Source organism: Panicum virgatum, chromosome 7K (assembly GCF_016808335.1).
Source record: "Panicum virgatum strain AP13 chromosome 7K, P.virgatum_v5, whole genome shotgun sequence".
NCBI lineage: Eukaryota > Viridiplantae > Streptophyta > Magnoliopsida > Poales > Poaceae > Panicum > Panicum virgatum.
In genome coordinates, this window is record NC_053142.1 from 3,842,219 (window position 1) to 3,855,633 (window position 13,415).

At 47.4% G+C, this 13,415-nt stretch overlaps 1 protein-coding gene and 2 long non-coding RNA genes across 3 annotated transcripts; 1 reads left to right on the plus strand and 2 right to left on the minus strand.

Annotated features, from left to right (window-relative positions):
- Positions 1 to 1,733: 1,733 nt before the first annotated feature.
- LOC120639606 lies at positions 1,734 to 2,396 on the minus strand. Its single transcript, XR_005661514.1, has 2 exons — positions 2,195 to 2,396; positions 1,734 to 2,107 (listed from the first exon to the last, which is right to left on the minus strand). It is a non-coding gene; the product is annotated as an uncharacterized LOC120639606 (long non-coding RNA).
- A 2,483-nt stretch (positions 2,397 to 4,879) lies between these two features.
- Positions 4,880 to 10,431, minus strand: LOC120643151. The gene is made up of 4 exons (XM_039919668.1): positions 10,246 to 10,431; positions 7,235 to 10,133; positions 7,026 to 7,165; positions 4,880 to 5,155 (listed from the first exon to the last, which is right to left on the minus strand). Exons 2-4 carry the CDS (start codon positions 7,239 to 7,241, stop codon positions 4,880 to 4,882), a joined length of 423 nt encoding a protein of 140 aa, XP_039775602.1. The 5' UTR covers positions 7,242 to 10,133; positions 10,246 to 10,431.
- On the plus strand, positions 5,982 to 6,591 carry LOC120639605. The gene is made up of 3 exons (XR_005661513.1): positions 5,982 to 6,149; positions 6,272 to 6,382; positions 6,452 to 6,591. It is a non-coding gene; the product is annotated as an uncharacterized LOC120639605 (long non-coding RNA).
- Positions 10,432 to 13,415: the final 2,984 nt, after the last annotated feature.

Here is a 13,415-nt window from a genome sequence, read left to right on the forward strand (position 1 = left end):
TTTGTTCGGGAACAAATTTTTTTATTGCCGAACAATTTTTTTATATTGCTCGAGCAATTAAAAAATTATTCTAGAATAAAATAAATTTATTTTAGAACAAATTTGACTATGAGCCTATTTGTTGGGCCAATTTAGACCCAACAACATAAAATTTGTAGTGGGTGATAGGTCTGCTGGGGTCACCCACGTGACCCCTAGCAGCGCCCTCCCTTCCCCTTCTCTCATAGTGGGCCTCGGGCTGGCCTGACCTGCAAAACTAGCTGTGCTCAACGGGCCAGCCTGGCACGAAAAGTGGCCCAACAGGTCGTGCTTGGGCCGTCGGCCAAGCACGAAGCACGGGGCGGCACAGCCCACAAGGCACGGCATGCCTGGTCGGCCCGGTAGTCAACGGGCCGTGCTGGCCCGTTACCGTATTGGGCCGGACCGGCCCGTCCCGTTGGCCATCTATACTTGTCTGTGGGTTTAAATCGTTTCTTTTTTTTTCTTTTGAGGTGCCTCCATTTACTTTCTCTTTTTTATTTTCACTAGATGTATGCCCGTGCGTTGCTACGGGTGGCAAGAATAATTTCATAACAATACACAAAGTATAGAAAATATGGTGTTATTAATGGCATATTGGTTGCACGTAGAATACACCAGCATGTGATACATCACATACAAAAGTGCAATGTGATAGCTTTTTATTTAAAAAATACAGTAAACAAAATACCCTCAATGCAGGATATGTATAACGCAGTTGAGGATATAGCCTACTCCATATACATACATAATCTTCATCAAATAAAATATTGCTCCAACAGGCCTTTCTGAATTCGGGCACCCATAGCGTGTGAATTTCAACAGTGTTAGGTAGCGTTTGGATGTAGACATTAAAGGCTAGAATTTGGAATTGGTATTGTGGGGACCTAATATCAGCTGTTTGGATATCTGTAGAATTGGCATTGGAAACCTCCTCCAATACCGCTTGGCATTGAGCGTGCAGTTCCTCCCTCTCACTCGATTCCGACCCATTCCGCTCTGTATTGGGAGGCATTCACGCTCTTCTTCTTCCCCCGCGTTCCTCCACCGCTCTGCTCCTCTGCTCCTCGTGCCGCTTGCTCCGTCATGCCCCTCCCTCCTCCTCTGCTTAGCTCCACTCCCCGCGCCCCTCCCTCCACTACTCTACTCTCCCGCGTCCCTCACTCTGCCGCGCCCCTCGGCCCTCCTTCGCCGGCTGCGGCCGTACCCCCGCCTCCTCCTTCATCGCCGGCTGCGGCCGTACCCCCGCCTCCTCCTTCATCGCCGGCACGGTCCCCCTCCTCCTCCTCCCTCTCCGGCGCGGCCCCCTCCTCCTCCTCCCTCTCCGGCGCGGCCCCCTCCTCCTCCTCCCTCTCCGGCGCGGCCCCCTCCTCCTCCTCCCTCTCCGGCGCGGCCCCCTCCTCCTCCTCCCTCTCCGGCGCGGCCCCCTCCTCCTCCTCCCTCTCCGGCGCGGCCCCCTCCTCCTCCTCCCTCTCCGGCGCGGCCCCCTCCTCCTCCTTCCTCGCCGGCGCGCCCTCTGAGGCCATGCCGCTCTGTTCAGCCCCTCAGCGCCCCACACCGCTCCACCGCGCCCCTCCGCCGCGTCCTGCTCCACTCCCCTGCACCCCCTACTTTGCTCAGCTCCGCCGCTGGCGGCGAGCGCCGCCGCCCCCGCACCAAAGCAATCCGGCGCGAGAAGGATCAGTGGAGAGAGGATGAGGATGGTCAATTCTCAATTTTGCATAAGCACATCCAAACATGAATTGGCATTCGCTCCCCGTTCAATTCCATCTACCAATGTCATGGACATCCAAACAATTGCTTTGGTATTGAACTCATTTCAATACTTGGCCTGATTTGGTATTGAACTCAATTCAATGCCAAGGCTCTCAATGTCGACATCCGGAGCCTTAAGGATATCATGGCTTCTGTGAGGTCGCCTCCAAACGTTAGATCATTGAATCCATAAGCTATCATATTGTTGTGGCTGTCACTCATGGGCACTACATCACAATCTCTGCAAAGATAGTTAAAGGGATTCTGTCAGAAAGCGGAGAACATTGCACCCCAGCTGCAAAAATTCCCTCAATACGCGGAACAGTGCTGCTGCCTGGTAATAAGAATCATCACATTATCTTTTGCCATGTAGCTAGTAACAAAGTCCACTAAGAAAGTACCCTATCAATTTGAATAGTACCTTGCATCTTATCTGGACCTGCGCTCTGAACTCGGAAAAGTACATCTCACTTACTGAATATAGGTAGCATCCTTAATGTCATTTTCCGAGACAAATCTCTTATAACCAGTACTAATACCACATAGTTTCAGTGGGAAAATGTAAAATACACATATGTAACAATCGTATTGGCACTATAAGAAGAAAGAATTCACAGAAGCTTATTCACATGAATTTGGTTAAAACTAACCTTGTATGTAACCAAGTTCCGAAATATTGAGAATATTTAAATGGGTTCTTTTTCTTCATAAACATGAACCTGTGATAACTGAAAAAAATGAGGTCTTGGGAAGTTAACCAAGACTTGCAAAAATCTTCTAAGACAAAAACTGGGGGGAGATTAACCAGAACGTACTGGAATTTCAAAGACTCGATCATTTTGCCAGCAAGTTAAGTGGCTGCACTCCTTTCCTCCTGTTTATATAGAGAAAAGGAATACCATGGTTAAGCTACTACTATTTAACATAATGGCGTGTTAAGAAGAAATAAAAGTGTTAAGAAGGTAGTAAATTAATGGATCTCAAGATAGAGTGGTTAATATATCCACAATTTAGAAATGTTGATTATAGCAAGACAGAATGAGTTCAAACAATTGCATGCTTTCATACTCGTAACACCATCTTTTACAGCTACAGAAAATATTTACCCAAGATTTTATCTTACATTCAAAAAAGAAAATGCTGGTTTACAGCTACCAACGGGGCTTTTTATATACTAACACAGAACTATAAACATTTCATTTAAGAGCCAGCAAGAAGCTGCTGAGTAAAATTAGGCCGTGTCAGGACAGTGCATGCTAAATTTTCTTTTTTTAAAAAAAATAGTAATAAATTATGCAGCACTGTCTATATTCGGAAACAAACAGGTAGTATATAGTGGCTATTGTGTGAACACGGAGGAAAAAAAAATGTACTTGCTCATTGACTGAAATGCGGACATGAATACGGGCTATTGTGTGAAACACGGAGAAAAAAATTATTCTTGCTCATTGACTGAAATGTGTGAACTTGAGAAAAATTCATTTTTTGGACTGATGTCTCCAATCATGGAATAATCAGGCTTAAAAGATTCATCTCACATGAATCAGTTAAACTGTGTAATTTCAACTACATTTAATGCTTCATGCATACATGTATTCGAAGATTCGATATCACAGATACTGTAGGAAATTTTTTGGAAAAACAGGGCCGTAGTATGATAAGAAGGGTTCTTGGATTCCTTCTATTACAATTATTGAACTTTAAAATATGCCATTACAATTCAATTCAGTTATTTTGAAATTTGTCATTGTAATCCTTCATTCACCTCAACCTTACCATTTTATACGTCTTTCACGGTGTTTAGGCCCGCCGTCAGACCGTATACGGGTACGTATATCTTGTATGGACAAAAACATCGCTGCTCCTGCTGCTTCTCTCCCTCCACTCAATGACGTGTGGGCATCACTTGTCAAGTTCTTCTTTAACCTCCAGTTGTTTCTTCAACCTCCAGTCATCTTCCTACTTCAAACACCTCTCCATCCACCGACCATCGAGGGCAGTGCTGGAGATGGCTGCACGCCCGCGCGTGTGCCTAGAGGCGGCGGCGGCAGCGGCAGCTGCCTTTCTTCCCTCTTGGGCTGAGCTGTGGCCTCTCCATCCTCGAGTCTCTACCTACGCGTGAAGGGTCGCCGACGAGGTCAGTTCGCTAGCTCCGCTGCCCTCCTCTCTCCACCGGCCTTCTCCTCTCTCCGCCCCTCATCCGCCCTCTCCGCCCTCCGTGCATCATATAGGTAGAGAGCCACTAGGGATGAACAGTAGACTAGGGGAGGTAGAGCCGTAGAGGTTTCCAACCACGGCGGAGAGCTCGAGCAGTGGGTGTCCCTGCGCGCCGGTGGCAGCGGCGTCCCCGACCACGGCGGAGAGCTCGAGCAGTGGGTCGCCGCCGCAACGGAGCCGCTCGAGCTCCGCTACACCGTGCTGGCGCTGCCCTGGAACACGCGTCCCACGCTCTCGCACTCTCCATTTCCATTGCTCGCTCTAGCTCTCACACGCGCCAGCAGACCAAGAAAGAAGATGAACAGTAGATACTAGAGAACTGGCGACGAACGCCCGGCGACAACTTGCCTGTATGTTGGCCTTTGATTGAAACTATAAACAACTCCGGCAGCGAGTCACCGAGGAGCACTGGGCTATAAATAGCCCAAGGACACTCGGAGCCAACCTCCACGCCCTAGCTTCACGCCACGATCCGCAGGACCCGCTCAGCATCGCCGTGAGCCCGTTGCTCGCCCGAACGAGGCGGCCTCTTCTATGCAGACCGTGAGCCACGCACACCACCTCCTTCTACGACTCGAACGACACAGCAGCCTGCGGCGGAGCCATCTCGCGCACGCACTACTCCAGACCTGTGGACGCGGCTCTGCACATCCACGACTCGACATTTCCGCAGCAACTCTGCTGGTCTACGCGCGTTCACGCATCCACGACGCGCCCACACACTGACGACTGACTCAAGCACGCCAGGAACACACCCATGGCTCGACACACACGCACACACAGCCATGTCAAGATTATTGCTAACACGCCGAGCCCGCGCTGCCGGAGAACGGAGGCGGCGGAGGTAGCGAGCGGTGGGAAGGTTCGGTTCGATCCTAGGCTCAACGGGTCACGACCCTATCTCCCCCTCAATCATTTGGGTTCGGTTGGACTTGACCCGTTTCCAGATAACAGGAGCGGACCATGTACGAGAGAGGTTCGAACTGCACCCCTTGCACCCATACATGGCGATGTACTCGGTGACGGCGCCGGCGTCGGCGCCGACTTGCATGGTGATGCTGCTAGACTGGGACCCCGTCCTGGAGCTCATGCAAAGGGCCAGCGGGTGATCCTGCTCCCAGTATGAGTGGCCGTGCAGGCAGGGTGGCACAGATGAGGGGCATACCTAAAGTGGATGAGAGAGCAGCATGGGTGTAAGTAAAGCTTGGAATCCCAGCGAAGTAGACATGCTCATCGTGTGTTTTGCTTGCAGTTTAGTTTTCTAAAAGCCATTTGCATAGTTCTGTAATATGGTACCCATGCATTTACTAAACCTTGCAAAAACAGAATTCGACGAACCTATATGCCAAATCGTTCAGTTGCTGCTGTCTTTGCACACTGTTTCTGCATTTTGCCATTCCTTTCATAGGCAGTAGACACTGTCTTGCCAAAGCCCTCCTTCCATAGGCAGTCTTGCTAAAATCCCAAACGTTGCTGGCTAGTGGCTGGTCGATCGATTTTGGGCTTCTAGAATTGTGGCTTGCAACTTAAACACACTTCAAAAATTTTTGGAGCTACAATTGCCAAAAGCCTCTTCTTTCTTTACCAAAAAGTATGCCTTTTTTCTAATTCAAGAGCAACACATATCACAGTACATGTTCATATGTTTAAACTTCCTGTACCGACTTCCTAGTATGTTGTTTTGCCGCAAAGCTAATTTTACTTTTTTATGAATTGTTTAATTATTTTATTGTTTATGAAAGCTCAGCTTTCACATTTATTATTCTAGGTAACCTTCCCTTTGTTGCTGTGTGAGGCAGAAGCTGCCTTCCCTTTCAAAATGAGTCTCAGCCGCCATAATGCCACCTGCCCCTCCCCTCCCCCTACCTTCCATTCATAGATTACAAAAAAAGGTTATATGTATTTTTTTTATTCTAATTAAGGTGTTCAAGTACTTGTGCATCTTACCCGGGCAGCAAATGATAAAGATGACAGAGTTAAAAATATTGTCAGAGAAAATATACAGAAGTTGTCCAGGAAAGAAAAAAATGAATTGCAGGATGGTTACTGTGAAGGCTTCACTTTCATTTCCAATGCTGCTCGATGGGGGCAGCAGTTTCTTTTGGAAATATTAGTGGTGGATTGTAATCTTGACCCCAAAAAACCAGATCTTCATTACGGTATGGCTTGTCTCTTCTTTTGTATTGAAGTTTAGTAATTCCATGCTGCTGCTGGTGTAAATATTTCCATAATTGTAAATGTGCATTTGTTTTTGCAGGTATGACTCCACTTCACCATGCAGCTGCATGTGGGCAAACAGAAATGGTTATGACTCTAGTAGAAACATACGATTGTCCACTTTAAACTATTGATGACTGCAATTCGACTCCACTCTGTCTTGCTATCATGAACGGTTAGTTTGCGCATTTTGTGTATGTTTAATGCATATATCCTATGTGTTACCCACTTTTTGTGTTTTCAGGTAAAGTCGATACTGCTAAAACCCTCATTGATCTTGGTGCTCAACTGGACGTGGAGAACATTTATGGTACGCCGTTACATATTGCTGGATTTGGTGCGAATCTTGATGGAGTGAAGCTGATGTATGAGAAGTATCCTGAGGTGAGCATTTATTTTCATAATAAACCATATACTTATATGTGTTGCAAGAAATAAACCATGCTATCATTAATAACACAATGAATAACTTTGTAAAGCAAACAGAGATCATGCTTGTACAATTTAATGAGCAATGCAAGATCATCAAACACACAGAAAACAAACATAGTCAGCCATATAGTATCAAGAATTTGTTACATTACAATGACTACCATCCACATTACAATGACTACCATCCACATGTAACAAATTCTTGATACTATATGGCTGACTATATTTGTTTCCTGTGTGTTTGATGATCTTGCATTGCTCATTAAATTGTACAGGCATGATCTCTGTTTGTTTTACAAAGTTATTCATTGTGATATTAATGATAGCATGGTTTATTTCTTGCAACACATATAAATATATGGTTTATTATGAAAATAAATGCTCACCTCAGGATACTTCTCATACATCAGCTTCACTCCATCAAGGTTCGCACCAAATCCAGCAATATGTAACGGTGTACCATAAATGTTCTCCACGTCCAGTTGAGCACCAAGATCAATGAGGGTTTTAGCAGTATCGACTTTACCTGAAAACACAAAAAGTGGGTAACACATAGGATATATGCATTAAACATACACAAAATGCGCAAACTAACCGTTCATGATAGCAAGACAGAGTGGAGTCGAATTGCAGTCATCAATAGTTTAAAGTGGACAATCGTATGTTTCTACTAGAGTCATAACCATTTCTGTTTGCCCACATGCAGCTGCATGGTGAAGTGGAGTCATACCTGCAAAAACAAATGCACATTTACAATTATGGAAATATTTACACCAGCAGCAGCATGGAATTACTAAACTTCAATACAAAAGAAGAGACAAGCCATACCGTAATGAAGATCTGGTTTTTTGGGGTCAAGATTACAATCCACCACTAATATTTCCATAAGAAACTGCTGCCCCCATCGAGCAGCATTGGAAATGAAAGTGAAGCCTTCACAGTAACCATCCTGCAATTCATTTTTTTCTTTCCTGGACAACTTCTGTATATTTTCTCTGACAATATTTTTAACTCTGTCATCTTTATCATTTGCTGCCCGGGCAAGATCCACAAGTACTTGAACACCTTACTTAGAATAAAAAAATATATATAAACCATTTTTTGTAATCTATGAATGGAAGGTAGGGGGAGGGGAGGGGCAGGTGGCATTACAGCGGCTGAGACTCATTTTAAAAGGGAAGGCAGCTTCTGCCTCACTCAGCAACAAAGGGAAGGTTAGCTAGAATAATAAATGTGAAAGCTGAGCATTTATAAACAATAAAATAACTAAACAATTCATAAAAAAAAGTAAAATTAGCATTGCGGCAAAACAACATACAAGGAAGTCGGTACATGCGTGTATACTAACACAGGAAGTTTAAACATATGAACATGTACTGTGATATGTGTAGCTCTTGAATTAGAAAAAAGACATACTTTTTGGCAAAGAAAGAAGAGGCTTTTGGCAATTGTAGGTCCAAAAAATTTTGAAGTGTGTTTAAGTTGCAAGCCACAATTCCAGAAGCCCAGAAGCGATCGACCAGCCACAATTCCAGAAGCCCAGAAGCGATCGACCAGCCACTAGCCAGCAACGTTTGGGCTTTTAGCAAGACTGCCTATGGAAGGAGGGCTTTGGCAAGACAGTGCCTACTGCCTATGAAAGGAATGGCAAAATGCAGAAACAGTGTGCAAAGACAGCAGTAACTGAACGATTTAGCATATAGTTTGGTCCAATTCTGTTTTTGCAAGGTTTAGCAAATGCATGGGCATCATATTACAGAACTCTGCAAATGGCTTTTAGAAAACTAAACTGCAAGCAAAACACACGATGAGCATGTCTACTTCCCTGGGCTTCCAAGCTTTACTTACACCCATGCTGCTCTCCCATCCGCTTTAGGTATGCCCCTCATCTGTGCCACCCTGACTGCACGGCCACTCATGCTGGGAGCAGGATCACCCGCTGGCCCTTTGCATGAGCTCCGGGCCGGGGTCCCAGTCTAGCAGCATCACCATGCAAGTCGGCGCCGACGCCGGCGCTGTCACCGAGTACATCGCCATGTATGGGTGCAAGGGGTGCGGTTCGAACCTCTCTCGAACACGGTCCGCTCTTGTAATCTGGAAACGGGTCAAGTCCAACCGAACCCAAACGATTGAGGGAGAGATAGGGTCGTGACCCGTTGAACCTAGGATCGAACCGAACCTTCCCGTCGCTTGGTACCTCCGACCTCCGCCGCCTCCGTTCTCCGGCAGCGCGGGCTCCGCGTGTTAGCAATAATCTTGACATGGCTGTGTGTGCGTGTGTCGAGCCATGGGTGTGTTCCTGGCGTGCTTGAGTCAGTCGTCAGTGTGTGCGCGTCGCGGATGCATGAACGCGCGTAGACCAACAGAGTTGCTGCGGAAATGTCGAGTCGTGGACATGCGGAGCCGCGTCCACAGGTCTGGAGCAGTGCGTGCGCGAGTAACTTTCCAAGGCAAGTATTCATCTTTTTGTATATTAGGTTAGTTATTAAATGGTTTATGGTTATAAAAATAAATTAAGCCTATGATCATAACCATTCTTCTCAATATATAGAAGAAAAATCTAAATAAATATTACTTTCAGAAAATAGAACCCCCACATCACATTTCTATGTTGAATCTCTGGTGTTATGATATGAAGGTTAGTGAGCACACTCTACTTTAATGTAGTAGACAACATCAAAATAAACGGTAAACCCAAACAGGAAAATCGACAGCTAATCCTGGACTTGACATATGTTACTGGTGCCCATAAAAAAATACGTCTATTACATGGTAACAGGCTTGTAGACAAATAAATGGTACATTAAAACTGTCATGGGCAGCTGCCACCGAGATGGCAGGTGGAGACAGCCCAAGGGCCCACGCGGAACAGTACCACATGAACAGTACCTGTCAGATTAGATTAGATGGATTTGGTTTGTTAGAAAAGGAATAAGATAGATCGATTTGGTTATTTTGGCAAAATATCCACCAACATTACAAAAACTAAGCTGTTTACTAAGAACTTTCAAGGCAGGTTAGAAAATGTTTGTGAGGGGGAGAGCGTCGGGCGGAGCCGATGGGGAAGGCGGCATGCTGTGTGGGAGGCTGGTCAGGTGAGGGTGTGGGAGCGCTCAGATTGCACGGGAGACGATCAGACGCTCCTCGTTTCCCCGAGGACGGACGGCGAAGGACCATAGGGCGCCGCTCAGACAGGGGATGAAAGACCAAGAAAAACGTCACCCTTAGCCTCTTTTTAGTTGTATAGATAAGAGAAGAAATATGGAATTAATTTAGAATAGAAGCAGAGAACAAGTATACCAAAGCTTGTGTGTAGATATATCCGCACATTCAACATGCTGATTTAAAGTGTACATTCTACAAAACAAAACATTACAGTGATTATCCAATATAAAAGATCAATGGTGTTGGCAAAAACACAAGCACCTGGTATGCAGTGGTCAGTGAATGCTTCATTAGCATTGGAGGCGAACGTCAGTACGTCCCCAAAAATCCTAGGGTGGAGTGGTGGTGTCAGTAATTATTGCCATATTGGAAGAAACATCCAACAATCCTGTTCACCCAAATCACACAACGAGTGCTGAGGAGAAGGATTAACGAACTCACCTAAGGCCACGGTCGCTTGCATCTCATGCCAAGCAGCGCCGAGGAGGAGGACGTGTGGGGGCGAGGTCATCGAGGTGTGGATGATGCGGAGGCACGCAGCTTCTGTCCTGCAATCCCTCATTCACGAGGGTAGGGGATGCTACAGCAGCCGATGCAGCAAATCCAGAGAGGGGGGGGGGGGGGGGGGGGGGATCGTACGGCAGGGAGGCCTAGCAAAGCCCGGCCGATTCGGCAGGACGACGAGCACCAAGTGTACGGATTGGGCGAGGGACGCAGTTGACGGGCGACGCACCAAGGTGAGTGAGCGACGTCCGAAGTAGAGATGGAGACTTGTTGTTTGTAAATTGTTTTCACTTTTATTACGACTTAGGAAATAAAAATGCGGCAACTCCAATACAACAAGGATTATGCTACACAAGAAACATATAATCTATCTATCTATCTACTATAAGAATCCATGACAATTGAAACAATCCTCACCAAAGCTAGCCCCCATATCCACCTCACATACCTCTACTTTTGGGCCCATCCGAAAGCACCAAATGTTTGACAGGGAAGGTTGGCAGACTGAAATCATCGCGCATCCCCGTGGAGCCGCGATACCGCGCCCCCTGCGCCGGGTTTTTTTCACCAATGGGTTTTCTACCCTCCCCTCGTACCCGCCCGCTCATCACGCCCCAATCACCACCGAGATCGCGCTGGGGACGCGGCGCAACGTCGGGTCGTGGCGCCCTCGTGATGCTGCTGCCTCGCGGCGCCCTCGTGACGCCGTGAATCATGCTCTCTCCCCGTTTCCTTCCTTCTCTGCCGCACCCAACCTCGCCCCTTCCACGCGCCTCTGTCGCCCTCTCTTTCCCCATCGCTGTCACCGTCGCCCTCCCCCGCGCTCGACTCCTCTGCCCCCGCCGCCGCCGCCACCGCCACCGCACCCCTGCACCATGACCCGAGCCCGACCCTGGCACCGAGCCCGCCCTCGCTGCGGTGCCCCGCCGCCGCCGCTCTCGCCTCCCCCTCTAGCCTCACCAGAAGCGGGCGGCCGCGGCGTTGGTCGCGCTCTCCGTGGCTGCCGCGGGCCACGCTCCGGCCGGGCACGGGGCCTCCGGCGCGCGCCGCCTGTGGTCGCCGCCGCCGTGCGCGCTCCAGCGCTGCAGCCCCAGCCGCGGCTATGCGTCGCTCCCGGGTGCGGAGGCGGTGAGGTGGGACGGGGAGGAGGAGGTGACACCGGCGGAAGTGCGGCGGCTGATGCGGCTAGCCAATGTCGACGCACTCAAGCGGCAACTCGGGGACGGGGAGGTGATCCCGTACGCAGACCTGCTGCGCGTGCGCCAGGAGGCCGCCGCGGCCAGGACGCGCGCCGAGGCCGCCGCGCTCGCGGGCGTGCTCGACGAGGCCGGCGTCGTGCTGCTCTTCTGCGACAGGGTCTACCTCCAGCCCGATAAGGTCAGCTCGCATCGCATTGCCGCCCTATCCTACCCCTCCCCTCCCTCCTCGCCGCCTCGGTTCACTGGGTCCCCTCCTTCGCGGCTCGGCTTACCCGTGCTCCTCGCCGCTGGTTATCCTTGTTTGTTTGTTCGCTGTTTGAATAGTTGTATGACCCACCAGCCAATCCCATGCGGCGCCGGCCTCCCAGTCAGGCCGAGACGCTGCGGGTCTTCGCTCACGGATCTCCGAGCTCTCTCTGCCCCGGCCGGCTGCTCGCGGAACCGTCGCCCTCCAATCACGCAGAGCCGACGGCGGCAGGAAGAAACCGCACCATGCCCAGTTAGTGCTGACCCCCTCCCATGTCGTTGCCGCATAGCTGTCATCCATCCTTGTGCCCCCCACTACAGAAATACATGTGCTTGCCTGCTGGCGAGGACAACTCTGCATGTGTGAATTGCATTGCTTGTTTTCTTTGGTGCATTTTTTAAGAATCTGATTGGTGTACATGTGCATTCTTCACGACATGAGTTCTTAACTTGTTGTGCAGGTGCTAAGCGAAGTTATTATTTTGTGTTTTTTGCAGGGAAGGATCGTGATTTACCCAAGATATTTTGGAGGTGAAAGATGAACCAATTTTCTTATTCTACATGGAAGCGTAGCACATAAGTGGAATAAGCAATATTTTCTTTCTTGTTGTTTAGGGCAATCACTGTGTCCTGGGTAGCAACCATTTTGTTTAAACATTGGTCTGGTTCAGTGCTAAAAGGTAATCGTGCCACGGAGCTATTCAGTTCAAATTGAAGCATAATCACTTTGTCTGCTATCTTCGCATGCTTTATATGATTTATGATTTAACAATGGCTCAATTATCTAACCATTTTGATTGCCTACAGACTCATATATTGTGCCGTCCAAGGATGCCTTTACTCATTTGTTGCATTGATTAATTTGGATTTAGACACATAATAGTTAGCTTCATTTGTTCTATGCTTCCTGTTTGATGAATTGTTAGTGTCATCGGTGTATTCAGTGATACTTGCTAAAGGTCGGCCTAATATGGTGGTGGTCAGATTGATTCATTGACTTGCAGTTAACTCCATGCTTGCTGATAGTCAAGGAGTTGCTCAGGCATAGTGTAGTATGGGTGTAAATTTCAATGGTATGTAATTTTTAAAGTGAGCCTCACTCTCTTTAACTCTGAAGTATTCTTGCAGGACCATGCAGACTGCAGTGGGTGTTTTTGGTGGTAAAAATTATACTAATGGAACATTTCATTACATGCACCTTCACTAACTGTGGGCTCAGGTGAGTAGAAGCATGAGTGAGTAGCCTTTACTATAGAAAAAGGCCTGGCTGAAGTCAGTTAAAAAAGAACAGTACAAGAGAAAAGAAAAGATACACAAAATTATTTGCATTCTATATTGGTTCAGCTATAATCGAGTAGCACTTATGAAAAAGAACTAGCTGAAAGGTTCAGCTATAAAATAACAGTACAATAGAAAAGAATCGGACAAATCTATTTGCATTCTATATTGGTGAGTTTCTAATTGTTTTTCATGTAGATGCATTATCATTTTCTTAATAATATTTTGAGTAATATTGAGAGCTGTTCATGGCATCCTAATTTCTAATCATTTATTTTGGGCTTGCTTTAAGTTCTATTCTATCTAGGATTAGTATTGGATCATATTTTGCACCAATAAATCCCCACTCTTATTTACTTACATCCTTTCTTGTTCCTTGCAGGG

Coding starts and splice junctions, on each gene's coding strand:
- LOC120643151 (XM_039919668.1), bottom strand. Junction 5,156..7,025: donor TGTATGAGAAGTATCCTGAG/GTGAGCATTTAT, acceptor CATCCACTTTAG/GTATGCCCCTCATCTGTGCC.